This window comes from Centropristis striata, chromosome 18, assembly GCF_030273125.1.
Source record: "Centropristis striata isolate RG_2023a ecotype Rhode Island chromosome 18, C.striata_1.0, whole genome shotgun sequence".
In the NCBI taxonomy this organism is placed as follows: Eukaryota; Metazoa; Chordata; class Actinopteri; order Perciformes; family Serranidae; genus Centropristis; species Centropristis striata.
Window position 1 is genome coordinate 26,238,937 of NC_081534.1, and position 21,284 is coordinate 26,260,220.

General features: G+C 37.5%; 1 protein-coding gene across 1 annotated transcript; it reads right to left on the bottom strand.

The window, feature by feature from the left end:
• Positions 1 to 792: 792 nt before the first annotated feature.
• On the bottom strand, positions 793 to 17,306 carry rab10 (RAB10, member RAS oncogene family). Its single transcript, XM_059356218.1, has 6 exons — positions 16,583 to 17,306; positions 9,929 to 9,989; positions 7,856 to 7,994; positions 5,284 to 5,373; positions 2,494 to 2,595; positions 793 to 1,909 (listed from the first exon to the last, which is right to left on the bottom strand). The coding sequence occupies exons 1-6, from the start codon at positions 16,707 to 16,709 to the stop codon at positions 1,823 to 1,825; spliced, it is 606 nt and encodes a 201-aa protein (XP_059212201.1). The 5' UTR covers positions 16,710 to 17,306; the 3' UTR covers positions 793 to 1,822.
• Positions 17,307 to 21,284: the final 3,978 nt, after the last annotated feature.

Sequence of the window (21,284 nt, forward strand, 5' to 3'; positions counted from 1 at the left end):
ATCCCCCATTGTTCATGTCAAAGGTCAGAATTTCCCAGTTGAAATTTTCAACTTCTGACCTCAAAAGTTTCTAGCTGAGCATGCTAAACATAAACAACAAAAAACATGGCCGACTCTTCGAAACTGATGTTTTTTTGGCAAGTTAACCCCCAATTGAGCTTACAGTAGTGCAGCCCTCTTTGCATATGTAAATAAAAGAGTGGAGGAAAATTGATGCATGACCTAACACTATTATCAATTTTATTTTATGGCACTTTTTTTTGGACTTGGAAACGTATATATCAGGTTTTTACCATAACAGTATGTGATTACTTTCAATAATATACGCAAATACTTTACTTTTAAATTAATGGTTTCATAATGTGCACTTTTGTGTTAATTTTTATATTGACAAATAAGGCTTGTGCCTTTTTTTTCTTTTCAGACCTGACTGTCCATACCAAATACATTTCCTCTATATCGGAATAAAAAAAAGCTCTAAAAAATAACCATAAGCTATACAAATATTTTACTTTTTAAAATTAAAATAGTTTTCTTACAACCTTTATTCATCCTGGCGCACTTGTACTTTATACAAGTACTGTCTCAATTAAAATTGTGCGAAAAGAAACAAAAACAACAGATTATAAAAACAGGTGGATGAAATAATCTCGTTTTAGCTTTTCTTGATCCCTGGTTTCCTTTTCAGGTCACAAACTTGCTAGTGTACTTAATGTAAACAGCCAGTCTTTGTTAAATCTGACATAATGGACACATTAAACCACACACTGCAAATCATTGAGGACAAACAAGTTAACTTAAACAAGCTTATTTTTAATGGATCTGCAAAACTGTTTGAATTTCCAAAGAGAACTTCTGTACCTCCCGCCCACAGTTACCCAGTGGCAAACGTTACACAACGTTACAGAAACGCTTCCAACTCAAAGAAATCTGCATGCAGGAAAAAAAAAAAAAAATTCAACCCAAATAGGTAAAAGAAATAAAAGTAAAATAAATCATACAGATAAAAATAAAACATCAATAAACAGGACATACTGTATAATGCCGTTCTCTTGGCTGGAGGAGAAATTCAAACGCTTCTGCTTTAGTTCGGCGTCCACGACGGGAGCCTGAACCTACAGAATATTAAACTGTAATTTCATTGGGTGGATGTGGCTCCGCCCACCACACAGCCCCGCCCCTGTCTTCCATATAAGGCACAGGACAAAATAAACCCCCACATACAAAAGGAGCTAGCCACGCCTCTGTCACTTGGTAACAAATTGTAAATGACCAAATACGGTTAGACAACAGAAACCCCACTAAAGTGTACAAAATGTTAATCCTACATTTTATTTTTTTTTTGTTTTATCTTGATTTCCTCTGACTGAAGGTGAGTGCTGTGGGTGGGGTTGGGATAAAAGGTGGGTGAGGGTGTCCAACCAGGTGAGCTCAGGCAAAGGAAATATTAAAAATATGAGCTTGTCTTTTCACACTTTTTTCTTCTTTTTTTTCATTTTTTTTTTACAACTTTTAAAACAAATGACAAGAAACGTGACTGGATTTCTCTTTTTATCAGAAATAAAAATGATCATCAGATGGAGAGTGGAAGAATATGGTGGAGGGTGGGGGAGGAGGGGGATTAGACGAGTGAAGTGGTTTATTGTTTTATTCTGATAAAGAGACAGACAGAGAGTGTCAGTGTGCAAGAAAAACTCATGAGACAGGTTAGAGATCGAGAGTTAGCAGTTAGAGAGAGAGAGAGAGAGAGAGATAGAAAGAGAATATGTGTTGTGTTGATGTGTGTTTGTGTGCGTTAGTGTGAGTGAGACTGAGGAGTTGTTCAACTGCAGCACTTGCTCTTCCAGCCTGTGACTCCACCTCCGCTGCTGATGTCGACGTTTTCACTGTTGGGCTCTTTTACAGGTGTCTGTCGGACCAAACAGGAAAAAAAATCATCTTAAATAACGTCTTCCATGTTAATAAGGTCTACACAATTTGGAAAAAATCTATAATATAATTATTTTTGATTGATTTTCAAATTTTCATTGAAACTATCATAAAAATATTTTGTAGGTTTGTAGTAAATGATTTCTAGGCTGAAATCTACTGCAGAACAACAACACCTAATTCAGAAGGTATTTTGACACTTGCGTCAAACAAATATTGCACTTTCCTCTGATTTAGATAATGCACTAGCCCATATTGCAATTCAGTGTGCAGCTCTAATGTCTGAATTATGACTGCAACATTTAAATGTATAAAACATTACTGCAATAACATCCATCAGTGATGATGCAATAAAACAGTGAGTCTGAAATCCCATTTTACTGCTCACCATAGACTAAACTAATGTGTAAACAGTGTATGAATTTGTGTTTATGAGTAAATGTTGGCTTGTATTGTAAAGAACTTTGAGTGATCGGTACACAAAAAAAGCACTTTGCATAATGCTGTCATTTAAGTTAGATTGGACACACTTCAAATGACAGCCATGATGTAAGGTATACACACCTTTCTGAGGATGTCTTCTGCTAACGTGAGGAAAGCCTTCTCGATGTTGATGTTGGCCTTAGCACTCGTCTCAAAAAACCTAATGCCATGCTCCCTCGCAATCTGTGGACAAGAAAGCAGGACGAGTAAGAACGATGAGTGTCAGTTTGAGAAAGTTCAGTCCAAAAATAAAGAGCGCACAACGGAGATCAGGTATCACTCGCACGTATACACACGTTCTGGTCAGGTAGGTGTGTGTGTGTATGAGTAAGCAGATCTGTATCTGATGTTGCTAAATCTGCAGACTGACTAGTCACTGCTAGTTTGCTTTGGTACAATGAGCCAGCGCTCTTAAAGACACACACACACCCACACAGATGTTTTCACTTGTTCTGGCTGATTAGATCTCCTCTCAGGCTGAAACTGGGCGGCACTGTTACTGTAGAGTTCATTAAACGTCCAAACTTTTATTGGCTTATAGACAAAGTAAGTGACGTCACTGCATGTATAAGTCAGCACGGTCACTCCCCCCCCAAAGGGGAAAATGCGCAATTATTTCCCATCTGCTATTAATGCATCCACATGACAGGGGGATTACAATCCTTCCTAAATACCTAAGAAGTGTTTTGGATTTGATTTCACAAATACATACAAGGATTTTAACTGCCAGAAAAGAAGCAAGTGATGTCAGCAGTTTGAGAGAGCTTTTAATACTGGTGCTGTAACCTGGATACGTATAGGCCATTTTGTGTCAGATATGTTGCATTTTTTGGTAAAACTATATAGAAATGCACAATACTCTTACTCCCTTTTTTAAAAGTACTGTTTCTTGCTGTCTTTTCTATGTTAAGTGTCTGAGTACCTTTTAGAGCGCTATGCAAATAAAATGCATTTGTGTAGCCTAAAACATTAGAAGGCACCATTTTATTTCACTTCCCTTTTAGCAAAATGCTTTGAGAGAATTTGTGTTCCCTCTGGTGAATAGTGGAGGCTAGAATAGAAGGGGAGAATCTTGTATGCGATGCCTTTGAAGTAAAGGTTGTCGTCTTGATTCGGGCAATGGAGCCTCCGTGTTGTTGTTGTTGTTGTTGTCTCCATCTTTTTAAGTACAAGTGCGACGTGTCTTATCTCAAGCTCATCAGTGCTGTGGACATGCTGTGGTTTTTTTGAAGCCACAAACTAACAAGTCAACCCATTCAAGACTAATTCTACTGCTTTTTTATTTTCTCAAAGACACAAAGCCTACATAGTTTCAATTGTGCCTTGAGCTCTAAAGCCTTCCTCTTAATTTCCGCTATAAACACTGAGCACTAGCTGCAGCAACATTTCAGTGTCATCAGTTACACAAACTATTATCGATTTCACATACTCATAAACAATGCAGTGCTTTGTTTGAGCATGGAGGCAGCAAATTTAACCCCCCAAGAGAAATAAATGAGGATGTATGTCTGGAGGCTCACATATAATGCCACTCTCATATCCATTAAGTAAACATATTTACAGGAAGATAAAATATAAAATGTTGCATTTCTTTGTTAAACCAGAAAATATTCCTGAAGATGAATCGAGTCAAACGCCCGTGTTAAATGCCTCATGCTCAAGGGCACCTCGGCTGTACTTGCTAAGACAGTAAAGAGGCTCACATTTCTTGCTCTTGATCCTCTAAACTCTCCTACAAAGTCCAGTTATTCTCCGACCTTTACGCTGCAGCAGCTGCTTTTTTAGAGATAAAAGTTGCCTGTTAACATATATAACTTCCCTGTGTACCTGCAGTATGGAACATTTTAAATACTTAATAAAATCATTCTTTTAAAAATGTATTTATGATGGCTGTATCCCGAGAAACTGTCGTTTGAGTAGTTGTTGTCACTGGCTGAGTTGTTACAGTCGGTGTAATAAGCTTGTATGGCATGTAAAGACAAACAGCAGCTTATTGCTCATTCTATAAGAGAGGCACTGTTACAGTGGATGGTGTAATCTGACATTTCACAAGTAATTTTAAGAAGCTTCAAAACTATTTACACCTATTTCAATGCCTTATTTTAAACCCATTTGTAACACTGTGTAGTTAATTAACATTATGGTATTCTCTTTTGGCTGTCCTGCTTTTTCTGAGGGTGATTACTGCCCAATACAAGCATTAGAAAATTCTGGCACATTCAATCGTGAATTTTTTTTAAGTAGATACTTTTTAAACCAAGTAGGAACACATAAGTTAGCTTCAATCTGCAATGTTAAAAACCACACTTCAAGACAGAAACATGGTATAGTCTAGACTGAGTTTCAACAGCCAAATTAGGACAATTACAAAGTCAGTCTACTATCAACTTAAGGATAAGATTAAAGGACTATAGTGTGAACTGTCCACTCTGGACACGTCTGCTTAATGTCCACAAGTCAACTAAAGAAGGAAAGGGAGCTTTCAGTTTATATGCACTATACATCTGGAATTAACTCCCAGAAAACTGCAGCAGTTTTTTTTTATATTTTCTACCTGTCTTATTCTATTTTAGCCTGTTTTAACTTTCTATACTCTTGGCTTTTTAATGACTGTATTTAAATGTAATTTTATAAATTGTTTATTTTACACTTTCTCTTGATGCTTTTAATGTTTTATGTAAAGCTATTGATCAGTTGAAATGTGCTATATTCTAAAAAAAAAAAAGATGCTGCTTGGAACATCACATTGTGTTTTCTACTTTCAGTGCTCCTGAACATGAAGCTGAGTGGCAGCAGCAAATTGGAAGATTTGAATGGAGGACACTGATGATGAATGGCAGCTTGTAGCCGCAGTGGACTGTGCCATCTCACCTGCTCTCCCTTGGCTTTTGGTACGACCCTCTTGTCTTCCATGTCACACTTGTTGCCTAGCAGCATCCTCTCAACGTCCTCGTTTGCATGCTGAAAAGAAGCAAAGAGTAGATTGTTAGATTACTTTCTCATATCAGCAACATTAAACATTGCCTCATCACTGCTCAACACTGGCATAAGATCCCTCGAGCCAACCAATGAATCAATCAACCCCAAAGAAACACAAACAGGTTATCTATTTACCTGAGAATAAAAATAAAAAATAATGCATCTATTTATTTTTGAGAAATGCCGGAACTGGTTTATAATTCTGGTACGACAACTCTTATTCCTACTCAGTCATATAGACCTGTGGGTTGGACACCCACAACCCCCAATTTTATTAATAAAACTAACAATTACTATCGTGATTATTCTTTTTGTCCATTAAATGTCAGGCAACAGTGGAAAATGCCTCATTAATTTAAAATTACACATGTATATCAAGTGATGTCAGCAGCACATACAAACATTATTGATTACTATATGGAAGAATTTGACTTAGACTGACTTTGTTCTGAGACTTTACAAGCCAAAAACAAACTGATCAAGCGTGTATTCATATTCATTTTCATTTCCATGTAGCAGAAATTCCTGCATCCTCTGGAATCAAAAACAGGCTTTCACACACAGAAGTGCAACATGAGCAAGGTCGAGTTCTTAGTTAGCAGGAAATGCATTGTGTTTCTTTTCCTCCACCGGACTCAAAGCTCTTTAACAGCGAGGGTGAGAAAAATGACAAGAAAGCATTCCAGACAAGTCCAGTGCCGGGCGGTCTCACCCAAAGACGTAACACCTCCATACTGATCATGTGTTGTAATGTTATAGTATATCATTGCACCCTATAATAATAAATAAGAGATAATTTGAGCTATTGATTAAAACTGTCACAGTAATTAATCAGATGTGTTTGATCTGGCGTGGATCCAACAGGATTACTCCCATAAAAGAATAATCACCACCGTGTTGATATAAATAATAAGGCCGTAAAACAAAACACATTACAAAGGCAAAGAAGCACCAAAACAGAAAAACAATAGAGAATTGGAAGCTAAAACAGATGCACAATTATTCACAGAGATGCATCGATCTCTAACGGCAGAGCTCAGCAGCACGACAAGCTGTTGCAAACATGCAACAGACAGCTTGTTTTATTTATACGATAATCATTTTGAAAATTTAGGACTGATGTCACCAAATGTTGAATACATTAGGCTACAGTTCACGCAAACTACATATCCACATAACAAAACCGCTATTTTGAGCATGAGCAAACTCTTTTTTTGGGGTTAAAAATGTTTAACACTATGAAAGTAGCGGAGCTAGGCTTAAGGTGGACACCTCATGAAAAAAGATTAACCACACTGGAATATATAACCAACGTTTTTAGATTAGATTGAACTTTAAGTATAAATACTGAAACAATGAAATACAGTTTAGCATCTAACCAGAAGCAAAATAAATACTAATATGTATCATAAATTAGAGTTGCAACAATTAAATTATAACGAACGATAATCTACACATGTTGATAATTAATCTTTAAAGCCTTTTTTCATCAAAAAATTGTAGGAAATGTAGTTTTCAGTCTCTCGCCAATCCGGTGCATGCATGCATGTATATATATATATATATATATATATATATATATATATATATATATATATATATATATATATATATATATATATATATTATATTATATTATATTATATTATATTACACTGAATAGCTTTGGGTTCTGGACTGGCAAAACAAGACTTTTAAGGACATCACAGTGTCAAAGACAAAGTTTATGAGTTTAAGCATAAGCAAGTATTTCAATTATTCTGGATACAGGAGTTTCATTGAGTGGCTGTGTGGGGTGTGTGCAAACTCCAACTATGTATCGTGCAGTTTGTCACAAGTTTTCAGAGCAAAGTGGCCCCTAACATTAACATTGATCCCTGGTGGTATATAAGTATATAGAGAATCTGTATAGAATAATTTGGTACTAGTAGATATGAAATTTACTTGATTTAAGTTAAGAACTAAGGTTGTTTCAATAATGGTGTTTAGTGTGTTTTATTTCTGTCTAGATCTGTAAATACCATTATCAAAATTACTGGAAATTAGCAATCAGTTATGAAACCCCCAGAGTGTCATAGCTGCTATTACAAACATTTAAACTCCTGATAACAGCACTAAAGTAAAACTGAAAGTTTAACTAATATCCACAAGGTAAAACACAACAACCCCAGGTTGCCCCACAATGAGCCAGATGGAAACAGACATCTGGCTCAGCTGATGTCATTTAGTCACACTCCTGCAACACGGCTCACTGCACACAGATCGGCCAGCTCGTTAGCAATGTTGGCTGCATTCCCTCAAAGTATTTAAGTCACTTTGTCATCACGCCAAAGTTAAAACAAAGATGAAAACAGAGTGAACAATAAGCATCCTGTTAACAACTATGATAAGATTTCACCCGGCAACATAAATTTACATGATGTTATGGACTCTGTATGGAGAGAGAGAGAGAGTGTGTTTTTACTTCGTCAATGTTGCGCAGCCATTTGCTGATGTTTTCGAAGCTCTTGGCATTGGTGATGTCGTAGACCAGCATGATGCCCATGGCTCCTCTGTAGTAGGAGGTGGTGATGGTGTGGAACCGTTCCTGGCCTGCTGTGTCCCTACAAACACACACAGAAACGCACAGACTTTATTTGTTTGTATTCACAGTTTTTTTGTATTAATTCCAACCCTTATCCCAAACAACAAATGCTTGAGTGAGTGCATCACAGCACAAACTGGAAACACAGATCTGCAGATTTCTCCTATTCCACTGATGCAAATCGTTTAATATATTACCAGCAAATGTTGAAACGTTTCGCTTGAGACAAAAAAAGGAACTAATAGTATTATTATGTAGAGCCTGATGCATATACAAAGGTTGACTTGTATCAGTTATGCACCAACATGAAACCTTGTTTACACAATATATAATGCAGGAAACAATGCTTTGGGTGATTTAAAAAAAAAATGCAACCTATTCATTATTTTTATGCTTTATTTAAATGTCAGATATTGACTGACATACATTACTGATGTTGATTTAGCAATGTATTCTTTATTTTCTCAGTAATCATTTCTTGAATTTATTACTTGTGTCATAATATTTGTTAATGATGTAATTTGAAACAGCCTCCTGAGTACCTTTGCATAGCCCAATCGGTGCAAAATCGGAGCAAAATCCACATGGAAAAGCTTTATTTTCATTCTTAAAAATCATCATCCCATATTGGTCGAGCTCTTTGATCTGTCCTTTGCTTGCTTACCTCTGAATTGGGAAAATTTGACTTTATTATTTGTTATTATTTAGTATTAAGTGAAAGATCTTTCAAGGTCATTGAAGCGCATTTCCTTCGGTCATCAAAAGAGGCTTAGTTTAATACTGACTGAGCATAAAAAGTGTCTATTTTAAAAACGTATACGATACTTGAGACGCCTGGTAAGCCTTACAAGTCATTTTGAACCACACACATTAAAATCCACCGCAGGCTAACTATGTCCCTCACACGTCCAGCATATACCTCAACTATGACATTTTCTTATCAGGGGAAACCCTGCCAACATCCATCCATCACTGCTGATACACACAAAGAGAGGAAGCCCGGGAGCACCAGGCTCATATGAGCAAATCAAACCATGATGTTCAAAATAATAGTTGGCCTTTGCAAAAGTTGTTTTTTTATTGACCTGCTATTTGCTGAGCACGACCACATCTTTAAGTGTTCAGGCTATATAGTGAAGATTAAATCCAGACGTCATGTACTTGGACAGGAAGAGGAAAAAACATGATCTGGACAGACTGAAATACATACAGCCAGAGAGCCTAAAAGAGGCCTAATGGACAGTATTAGGCCAAATGTGATCAAGTCTCAGATTATATAAAAATCATTTCTGCTTATACCTAGTCCACATTTCCAAGTTTAGCCCTGATTTTGGAGGGACAGGTCGCCTGTAGCTAAAGGTTCGCACAACTTTTTAGGAGTAAAATTCAAACAATTTTTGAGCAGTTTCAATGTAACTTAACCAAAAATGTCCAGACCCTAAAAGCCCTTATCATCACATCTAAAATGTTACTTTATATAATAAACTGTATCCTTGGGTTTTGACCTGCTGTCTGTACAAAAGACGGACATCATATCCAGCTGCACCAAAAAAATGAATCAAATAATAATTTTGTAGATTATTAGATAATGATAGTAATTGTTTGTTGCAGTCCTTTCTGCAATCCTATCAAATCTCACCTGTTAATTTAAGTTAAATATTTATATTTCATTATATTTGCAGAGAGAAAAATGAGGAATATCAGCTGTTGTGGACTACAATGATAACCTTGCAACAGAACTCCTGATGGACTGATGACCATTTCCTGCTCTAACATATTTCTGGGCTAGAGGGAGGTATGTCAAACAGATGTTTCACTGTGATATAACAAGGCACAAACACAAGAGATTGAAGTGAAAGATGATTCCCACAATGTTAGTTAACTGTAATCCTCGAAACACACAATTCTAACTTGGCTATATAAACTAAAAAAACTTAAAGTCTATTTACTCACCAGATCTGTAGTTTGATCTTCTTTCCTTGTAATTCAACAGTTTTGATCTTGAAGTCTATTCCTGTAGGTAAAAAAAAGAACGAATCAGCACACACATTTATCAAAAAGAGCGATTAAAGCATTGACAATGGGAGGCAATAAATAAAATAACTGAAATTAAGGCTTATAAACAAACTTTGCCTGTTTCTGATTCTCTGTTAGGATCAGTGCCAAAGAAAGACATTAAGGAGGAGAGGAAAATGGAAAGTGACTGACAAGTGTTTCCATCAGGGAGACAATAACATTAGCTCTTCCTGATTCTGCAGTGTCATGCCCAGACCTTGAGCCTATCAGCACACAGCTGCAACAATGGACACACACACACACACAAACCAGGTTAATGCAGGGAAACTGAGAAAGTGTTTACACACTTGGCCATAGCCTTGTTTCTGTAAAGCCTGTACTTAAACACAACCGGTGAGAAACATGGATATTTTGCATATTTAAAGAGTATTAGTGACTTTCAGTTTTGGTTAGAGCATTTGCACGGATCTTGCAGAGAGAGGACAGGCATTGGTGGGACAGCACATAGTTTTTCCTCTGTGTAATGCTCACTTTCCATTTTGGTTGGACTTTGGGTTTACTTTTGATACAAGTACACTCTGCTATGTTATATTGCCATCAAGTCTTTCTTGGACAACTATCTTGTATTTTATCCTACGTGTTATGTTTTTAAATCTGTATTTTATCCAAAGTGCTGAAACTTCCAAAAAAAGATGCATCTGAAACAGTCAAGTAATTAGTAGTCTTGCCAACTACCCTGGTATGGAGTTGTCTTTATTTTGCAATGAAAAAAACTTTAAGCAAAATTTTTTGCTTGCTGTTGAGCTCAACAGCAAGAAAAACTTTTTTCCCATCACAAATATGTTTTTCTTCAATACATTTTTTTTTGATTGCAGTGTTGAACACTTTGCTCTCAAACCTATTGTGTTTGATTAAATAATAAAAGACACACAAGTAACCTTATACCCTGGGAGCTGCTTCTCTTTTTATATCAATATAAACAGACTCAGTGAGAGAAAACAGGATATGTGAAGACACTATCTTTTGCTCTGAGAAAACTGAGATGTGCACTTATCACGATTTCCCCTTTTACATATTAAACTAGGACTATCACTACGAATTATTTGGATTATTGATTAATCTGCCCATGTTCTTGACAAAACAATAGGTCATTTTATGTAGAAAATATCAGAAAAATACAAACAATGCCCATCACAATTTCCCAGAGTAATCTGTAAAGCTGCCCGCCTCAATCAACTGGTAAACTACTTGGACATTTTGGTTTAGTGGACTAAGATTTCTTTATTCGATTTGCCTATTTTCTAAGGCTTTTTTCATGTTAAATGACTTTTTGACAAGAACCTTGTGATCACATCTGTGGAAGACACAAGATTTAGTGTTGCTTTTGCATGATTATTTGTGGTGAAACAAATAAGTTTTACAGATGTGTCGATTAAATTAGCTAGTTTATTAGTCAATTAGTACAGGTGTTAGTCGATTGAGAATGTCTTTAGTCAAGGACAGCCCTGACCCAAGTGTCATGTTAAAACAACAGCCCAAAACTAAGTTATTGACTTTATTATCATAAAAGACAAAAAAGAAACAAATCTTTTTTTCGATGGGCTGGGCCCAGAGAATATTTGTACTTTTTGGTTTGAAAAGAGCCTCAATTAATCTATTATAAAGTAGGTACTGACAGATACATGGATAATGAAAATCAATATTTGCAACTGTAGCAAATGCAGAAATTCACTACCAGGTTCTAGTGTAGCTACAAAGTAAAAACAAGGTCCAAACGTGAAATGTTTTATCGTGTTCACAATATTTAGTAAGGTTTAGTCAGATTATCCCCCATGTCATAACTGTAAAGTGCTAGGGGAGGCCAATTTCAAAGAGGTGAGTCATGACTGTTTACACTTTATGGCCAAGAAGTGGTGTTTTCCAGTTAAATAGTGAGCTGTCAGATCAACTCTGGTCAGAAACTGTGGTTGGTTTAAAAAGTCCCAAGAAACAGCTGTGCTCTAGGTGGAGCAGGGCCATAGAATAATGAAAGAACTGGCTGCCAATGTGTGACTCACTAAATATTATATACTCCCCCGAGAGAGGGAGGGGGGGGACAGAAAGATATAGTTGGATAGAGAGAAAAAGAGACAAAGAGAAGAGGAAGGTTTCTGCAGATAAGACACAATGTAAGAAATTAATATTTTACCATAAAAACATTCAACATGAGTGATTAAAAGTTAAGTAAAAGAGGGTGTGTTTTCTTAACTATTAGTAAAAGTTGTATTCTAAAAAAAAACAGACTTAACAGGGACTGGTGTAATATTAATGTCTTCTTAGTGAGGTGAGGTGCACTGGCAAGTTGTCAAGAAAATATGTGCATTGTGCAATCACACGTTTACCCAATCACTGGAAAAATGGGCACACTCCAACAGAAGAAAATGACACTTGAATTGGATGTCTTAAGCAGAAAGTACATGGTTTATGGTCTTCTCTTGTTTTTAATCCCAGAGGAACCATTCCTTCCCCAAGTATGAATTCCACTGCAGCCATAGCCAGTTTCCATGCAAAATTCATGATGTGTTGTGGAAAGAGATTTTAGATCGCAACATCATGCATATTCAGCACTCTTAATGTTCATAACCTCAAATATACAAGGAGGAAGGGTAGAGGAGAGAGATTGGAAATGAGGATGAGTGTGGGGGGGTTTCCAGTGGGGGTATTTTGAGAAGCAGCTGTGCATCTGTGTCTCCAAAGGTATGAGTACTGTGTCAGAAGAAGAACACACTCCTGTTTCACATGTCCTGGTTCTGCTGGTTCTCCACAAAGTTCTGCTCTTGTTAAGACTTCCCTGATTTATGTTTAGGGCCTTCTCTGAAAGTAAAGAGGTAGAATTTTTCCAAACTTTGGACAGTACATTTTGTACTTTGTGCACTACAGTGCGATGATGCATTTACTTAAGTGGTCTGTTGCGTCCACGGAACTTACAGTGGTATCTGCCAAAATATTAGCAAACATTGCAGCCAACAAAATACTGGGCAAAAAGATGAAGCCACTAATCATAAAACAAAAGCAAAGTCACATCCTCCAAAATGCTTCTGTTGGTATTCATCTAAATTTCATATTTATTAAATCCCAAACTTGTGCAACTGTATACTTATCATATATTAAGGGTAGAGACACAGATCTACAGAAAATTATTCAGCAACTAATTATACAAAAATATATTTTTTTATTTTTAAGCACAAAAGCCAAAGATTACACAGTGCAGCCTCCTCAGTTATGAGTTGTCTTGTTACAAATTCAGTTATAAATTGACAATCAGTAGAAATAAGCTCTCAATTTTAATTATTGAAATAAATACCATCTGCAATTTGACCATATGGCCTTAGTGAGGTAACTATTTCAACTTTGATCTATGTAGCCTATCTTTTATAAAGCAATCAGAAAACGTTAGACAGTCAGGGCATAAAACCAATAGCCTTTAAGTGCTGAAACAAAGTTTAAATCAAAAATGTAATCAGATCATTTCCTTTAAATTGAAAGTCGAATGGAAGTCTTATCCAGAGATTCGTGACACTCATAGTTATGGGTTTTTGGTGCTTTTCTTTGAGAAATGTGAAAGTAAACTGATATCTTTCAGCTTCAAGCTATTGGTTGGACAACAAACAATCCGAAGATGTCACCCTGAGATTTAATATTTTATATGGCCAAAGATTATTGAGAAAATCATCAGCAGAATGGATCAAGAAACTTATTGTATTACCTATATCATCAGCACACATTAAGCTGATAAAATATGCTCTGACTGCAAGACAGAACATCAAGTACTTCTGAAAAGGCTCTGGCTTTTTTCCAGGCAACATCTAAAAATCAATATTCTCACATATTTACTGTACATTGTTAAATATCCAAGCTCCCAGGCAACTACGCGTCTGGATTAAAGGGTGTGCCTAGAGTTTTATGTTCTCCATATTCTTAACTTTTGTTCATGTTGCATGCTGCTTTGTTGTCAATACAGATGTAGAACAAAGACAAGCAGAAACAGAAGCTTATGACTGTGTTGTAGTTTTGAAGAGGACAGCTCTTGAAGGAAACTAGTGAAAACTTTTAAGCAAACATCCCGACAGGAGTTAGTTTGTGATTCTGAATGTATGTGCCAATAGCTCTCAGGTCTTGTCATGTTTTAAAACATACTGAAGTGGGAACACCTTAAGTAAGCACTGACAGCAAAAACTGTTATGGATAATTTAAGTTCAAGCTCCATTATTATCCCGTTTCTGGTCATCAAATAGACCAACATAAAAATGTGCCCTTCTTTTACCTAGGTTTTCAGATAAATAAGACAAGAAACAGAGATTTTTTTAGAATATAGACACCCACACAATCAGCAGCATCAAGCACAGTATTCTTGATTTGAAACAGGTTCTTTTGGAGCTAATTTTCAAGTTTTGCTTGAAGGTAGATACAGAGTACATTGAATATGCTGAGTTTTTCTAAGAGGTAAGAACACCTGCAGTTGCTGCAAACACTTCTAGGCATTGATACTTGACTTCCTTCCAAACTTGGCAGGGGAAGCGCCGCTGCAAGGAGCAAAGGTCACTTTTGGTCTTTGACTTCTGCAGAACCTGCAAGTCTGCCTCCGACCATCACACACAGCCTTGTCTTAAACTGGCAGACCTCTCATATGACGGCTTTAACTCAGACTATGAGTACATAACTACAGAGTGTTATACAACACAAGCTGACTGCAAGACAAAGCAACGACAAAGCACCAACAAAACCATAAACAAATAAACACATACATGTGACAGCAAGCTTTGCAACAGAAGGATTGTTCAATGCTGTACCTCAACAAATCTAATCTGGCCTGGATGTCACTGGGAACACTGCCGCCCATTATGGTTGAGTGTTCTTCAGCATATAGTTAAGACAAATTGTAAATACTTTACTAAAAGCTGGGCTTGAAATTGAAGCTTAATCAAGAGATCAAGGGTATAATGCCAATGCATTGCAAACAGTCAGCTGCATGCGGTTCAGCAAAACACGTCTAATGTTACATTATTACTCAGCACTGATCTTAAGCAACAGCAGTAAATGGAGCCTACACTTGGGCCATGCAGGGATTTGACATAGTTTGACACTTGACTCATGTGAGCGTGATGTTGGACGCATGCGTAGAGGACAGAGGAAGAAAAAAAAGCTGATGATGCCACCATGATTAATTGTTTATGGTTGTCTTTGGTGCAGTCAAGTCAGATCTACTTGTACCCGAGTATATGTCATATGCCATTTTCTGCTACTGTGTACCTCTACTCCTACGTTTCAGGGAAAAATATTGTAGTTTTTATTTCACTGCAATTATTTGACAGCTAGAGTCACAAGTTACATGGCAGATTAACTATGGATTTACATATGAATCATGATTTTCCAAAAGTATTGCTAACACATTAATGCAGCAGTAATGCTAGACTAATTTGAAACCAAGCTATTTTAAATAATTAGTATTTTTCTTTTGACAAAGTAAATTTCACTGACAAATCTTGTGTATTTTACAAAAGGACAGGGCTTTTACTCGTAAAATACTTTTGATATTGATATTACAAGTTTTACTTCAGTAAATGATCTGAATACTCAAATAACTGTTTTTACTTGTCTGTCATTTTGAACACAGGTCCAGAGATGTGTTACCTTAAAAGACATAATTCATATCCACATAGCTATTTACCAGGGATGGGCAACTTAAATGCTGGAGGGGGCCATAATTTTTCATGCCACTACCACAGGGCCACATATAGGACCGTGCACTTAACCAGATATGATGTAACTGCAATTTTAAACATGTTTACAGTGCAACATATTTCATGCCCAAATGCATGTATAACAGCATAAATAGGAATACAAAAGGTTTGAAGCAAATAAAAAATAACCACTTACAGTGATTTCTTATTTTTCAGTGCAAGAACAGCAGACCAACATTAATTGCAAGAAGTAATGTTGTGCATTTTTACACTGCGCTTTTAAGATTTTATGCTCAAATGCATGTAGTTGTACTGAGGGCCACTTCAAGTGAGGGTGCGGGCCGTATGCGGCCCCCGGGCCTCCAGTTGCCCATCCCTGACATAGATATATCGGTAGATATTAAGATGTAAACGTTCTGTGTAGTCATATCTTTTAATGCTTTTGTAACAGCAGCACGGCCCTGCACTGCTTCCCCAAGTGCTAGCCTCTTTAGCTCACTAGCCACTGGGTCAAGTGCCATGACAGCAACTCCTCTGGCACCTAAACCGGTTATACTTGCCATTGCTGGCAGGCCCAATCAAAATAACAATCATGTTTTGTTATTAAAGTCGCAGGTGTTTGAAACACGGGTGGCTGGGGGTATAGCTAAGAGCTCATAAAGCGGCTACAAGTAGCTTTCCCAGCTAACCTGTGTGTGCAGGCCTGCATGCCGATAGCACACTGGCTAGCCAGATCCGTCCCTGCATACCATTTCCAGCTGCAGGAGAAAGTCTCCCAGCTGTCAAACTACCTCCGATTGGGGGTTCAAGACAAAGCAAACACCTGTAACAACACAGCAGCCAGAGTCCGGGCCCTCCCGAGTCCTCTTACCTATGGTGGAGATGAAGGTTGTGTTGAAGGCGTCGTCAGAGAAGCGGAACAGCACACAGGTCTTCCCCACGCCCGAGTCTCCGATCAGAAGCAGCTTGAACAGCAAGTCGTACGTCTTCTTCGCCATTGAAAAACAGCGTGTGTTAACCCCAAACAAGGTACAAAAAAACAGGATAACCTAACACGCCCTATGTGAAGTCTAAAGCCAGCTCCTGAGCCAACCTGACCAGCTGCCCCGCTCCTCTTGACCGCTCACAGTTAACAATCTGGGATTTGTTGATTAGCTTGGCGAGCTAGTTGGCTAAATACCACCCAAACAGCGAGCCCGGTGACGTGTCCGACAAGTTATATTTCCCCTACCCGACTGTTTCCCCCCTTACAGCATGAGAACAGAAAGCAAAAATAGGATCTCCTCCCGTGTGATTCCTCTTTTCCACTCTTTCTTTTCTCCCACACAGTCGGGACAAAATGGCTCCTCTCTCTCTCTCTCCTCTCTCTCTCTCTACCCCGACTCACTCTTTCTTCAAACTAACGAGCTAATTCAAATTCTCGGCACACCCCGTCATTCCAGAGCTCCTCCACGAGCTCAACCGAGAAGAATCTGAAGAAAATCTCAACGTTGAAGTCTGTCAAAGTCGCTGTCTGCTCGGAGTTTTTCGCCTTTTTTTCTGGAGAGATTACAACCGAAATATAGACGACCGCCGTCGCCTTCGAATGGGAGCCACCACGGCGACACCCTAGGCCCACAGACCCGCCTCTATCCCCGCCCCTTCTGTCAAAATCCACGCCTCTGATTAGTCGGCACGGCTGTCATTCTGATGAACACTCTAATCTGATTGGTTACCCTCGCTAACATCGAGAGGTAAAAGGGCGTGTCTTAGATTGACAGAAAGGGCAAATGTTACTGCGTAAGTTCCTCGGACATTTAGGCTCAACGCTCCCATTGCTCCATTGAATGAAACGTATCTGATGATCCAATATGGCGGCCGGTTTCTTGCGGATCTCTTTCCTAGCCGGGGTGTGTTTCAGTTTGCATGGCAAGCTGGCATTAGATGCGGTGACTATCCCAGCTGTGAGTCAGGCAAAGTGATGTCATATATAAGTACTTCTGTGCTTGTTACGGGCGTTTCCCACATCCTCTTCTCTGTGAACTGTGAGCACATTTATCCTCCGAAGTCCTTTAATAACTGATAACACACCAGGAGAGTGTCTGCATGTACACACCATTAATGTGGGTTATTTAGACTGTGTGTGTGTGTGTGTGTGTGTGTGTGTGTGTGTGTGTGTGTGTGTGTGTGTGTGTGTGACTCTTTTTTTCCTTCTTCCGCTTGTCAGAGTAGTTTGACTCTCAGACACTCCTTAGGAATGTTGAGTATGCCCTGCTTTCTACTGCCGAGTACAGACTTGCCACAAACTGAGAACGAAAGACAAAGAAATATTTTTAAAGAAGACATACAGAAGATATTTAAAAGTCTATAAAGAAAGATCTAAAGACGAGTGAACAAAGAAAGGGAGACAGAGATAAATAAAGACAAAGAATGATTAAGACTAAAACATCTACAGCAGTGTTGGAAAGTACATACTGACAGTTTTGAAGTACTTGTACTTTATTTGAGTATACTATTCTGTACTTCTTTTTATTTGACAACATTAGTTACTAGTTAGATCAACTTTACACATTCAAAATCTAAATCAACTAATAGATTTATAATTTAGGGGTCTTAATCACAAGTTTCTTCACAAAGCTATTAGTTAATACTTTGGACAATTATTAAACTCAAATATGATTTGATATTTTGAGCTCTTTGAGACATTCAAATGAAAACAATGTATTCTTTTAAATAGCAAGAATAAAAATAAAGTGTGAATTTCAAAATAAATGTATATCCTAAATTTTCCGCTACTGAGCAGTACAATACATAAAGTAGTTGAAAATTGTCGTACCTTTAAATATTCAACATTAGTATGATCCAGTAATATTATATGTACAAAGGCTTTTAAATGAACCATTCTTTTACTTTTACTGCTCTGAGTATGTTTTTGCACTAATACCTACTTATGTATTTTAACTTAAATTGGATTTTAACCACATGATTTTTGCTTGTAACATTTCCACACCGTTGTATTGCTAGTTTTACTTAAGTAAAATATTTAAACACTTTCTTTTTTTTATCACTGATCTACAGCTTGGCAGATCCGTGCTGTCATACGCATCGTAAAAAGAAGAAGAAGCTGATAAAGAGGGCTAAAAAAAGCTGTTACATATACCAAATGTGTTACAGGGGCACTAGATGAAAAGTCAGAAGATAAATAGTTCTGTAACTGCATGTTAATCCATTCAATAGTTGCCACTGGTGGAGAGTAACTTTAAAACAGAGTACATTTACCCATACTTAAGTTCAATTTTAAGGTGTCTGGCAACCTGTCCAGGGTGTACCCCGCCTCTCGCCCAATGTCAGCTGGGATCGGCTCTATCGGATAAGCGGTTAATGGTAATGAATGAATGAATGTACTTGAGTATATAATAGTACATTTCAATGTATTGTTACTTTATACTTTGAATCTAACTACTTTTTAAAATGCATTTTTGCGTTGAGAACATCCTGGAGTTTGTGTTAAAAGTTCTCTGCAAACATCTCCTGCAGTTTTATGTCAGGATCGATAAAGAAACAACATTTATAGTAATATTAGCAACACAAATATCTCCCAAACTGACATCTAATATGTGCCTAATGTCTCAGACAATTACATTAGTTTACTCAAGAATTTGGAAAATACGCTTCAACTTCAGTGATTGGCACCAAGCAAAAAAAATGTTCACAACCATGACGACATGAGACCAAAAAGCAAAAGAGGATGGAGCCAAACCCATGCAAAGTCTAAAACAGATGTTGCAGAGGTTAAAAAGGTGATAAATAGCAGAAGTTTTCATGAGCTCACAGGTTTTCTTTTTTAATGGCTTAATGAAGACCAGCTTTATTTGTACTTCAACCCATGTTTTAATTGTATCCCTGCTCTGTGGCTGAAGAGATCTTTGTTATGCCAATAAATCATGTCTTAACACAAAAATCCTCCCAGATCAGGATGCATTCCTGTATTTTGCTGCATGGGGCCCCAGGGTTCATCTCACACTCCTACAAACAGCCAGAAACACTCAACTCTGTTCTGGCAGTGATACTTACACACATTCAAGGAGGAAGTCTGTCTTCACATGAACCTGTTTGACAACTAAACCAGATGACCCTTTGGTTTTTAAAACGTTTTTATTCGGGCATTTTTTCCTTTAATTGATAGTGGACGGTTGAGAGGTGACAGGAAACCGAGGGGGGACAGAGAGGAGGAAGTTACTGAGCAACAGAGAGGAGGATGGTATGCATGTTGATCAGAAGGCCACCAGAACGCCCCAACTGTATGTTTAGCTTGAAAGATTTGCTGCATTCCTCAACAGTAAAAACACATTTTATCATATAGCTAGAGCTATCTTTTTAAGTGACAGGTCTATAGTGTATATAGCTCCTTTATTTGTACTTTGTCTTGTATATGTAGCTTTGTGAAAATTTTCTCCTTTTTTGTCTAAACATTTTGCATGTTTTGTTGGTCCGGTTGTTTCTAGTGGGCATCTGTTTTAACCTATATTTAAAGGCATAGCTGGGGGCTTCTGTCAGACAACCTCTTGCATCCGTTGAATTGATTATCATTCAATCATATGATCAAAAGCTTCAGAACAGCTACTAAATTAACACTGTGGTGAAATTGTTTTGTCAAATACTGTTTCTAGGGTGAGCAAAGAACTTCTGCAGAATATTTTTTAGATTTTGATCCATTTATTGCACAAAACAAACAATGTTATGACATTAAATGGCATTTTTATACTTTTCTGACGTAGTTTCTTGTTGGAAAGTCAAACGACTACAATGGGACGCAAAACAACTACAATGGGACGCAAAACGACTAAAAAGAGAAGTAAACCGACCGCAAGAAGACATACAATTTCCACAAAGAGACACAAAATTATTATAAAAAGACACAAAATGACCATAAAGAGACACAATGATCATAAAAAGACATAAAACACATACAAAGAGATGTAAATACTACAAAATATGTATAAGGAATGACACAAAAACGACCACAAATAGATAAAAGATGAATGATGCAAAACCACCAGATTGAGACACAGAATTACCACAGAATGATGCAAAATGACCACAAAGAATCACTGTTTCCTACTCGTATGTAGGAAGGGTGGTTGGCCTTTTACGTGTCCATGTCCACTTGGTTTGTTGATAATATACAGTTTACTACTGCCAAGAACCAGAGCCTTGTATTGTACCCTTATATTACCCTTTTTCTAAATCCCGGATTATAGCATCATATGATTTTATTTAGAAAAACCAACAGTGGTTAGTGTTCATTTTCCACTCATTCTGTCCACTTTTCCATTTAGACCACCATGTGAGTACTACACACCATTTTCCTTTCTGTAGCAAACACAGAACCTCAGACTGATTTTTTCAGTTAATTTTAGTATGACAGGCAAATATTCCTGGCATTCTATTTGCAAATCAACGATGACTCATAAAAGGTGACACCAGCAGCGGCCGAGCCAAGGGGATTATCAGTACCCAATACAGTACGGGTAATTTTCCAGTTCTGCCCAGGGACATCCAGTCAGTCGTGTTTGTTCAGCCATTAAAACATG

Bases quoted from the DNA above. Each gene is read 5' to 3' on its own strand.
- rab10 (XM_059356218.1), bottom strand. From the start codon at position 16,709: ATGGCGAAGAAGACGTACGACTTGCTGTTCAAGCTGCTTCTGATCGGA. The intron at 9,990-16,582 runs GTAAGAGGACTC...TTTTACCTACAG, and splicing joins AACCTTCATCTCCACCATAG to GAATAGACTTCAAGATCAAA. The intron at 1,910-2,493 runs GTGTGTATACCT...TTGGTCCGACAG, and splicing joins CAGAAGACATCCTCAGAAAG to ACACCTGTAAAAGAGCCCAA.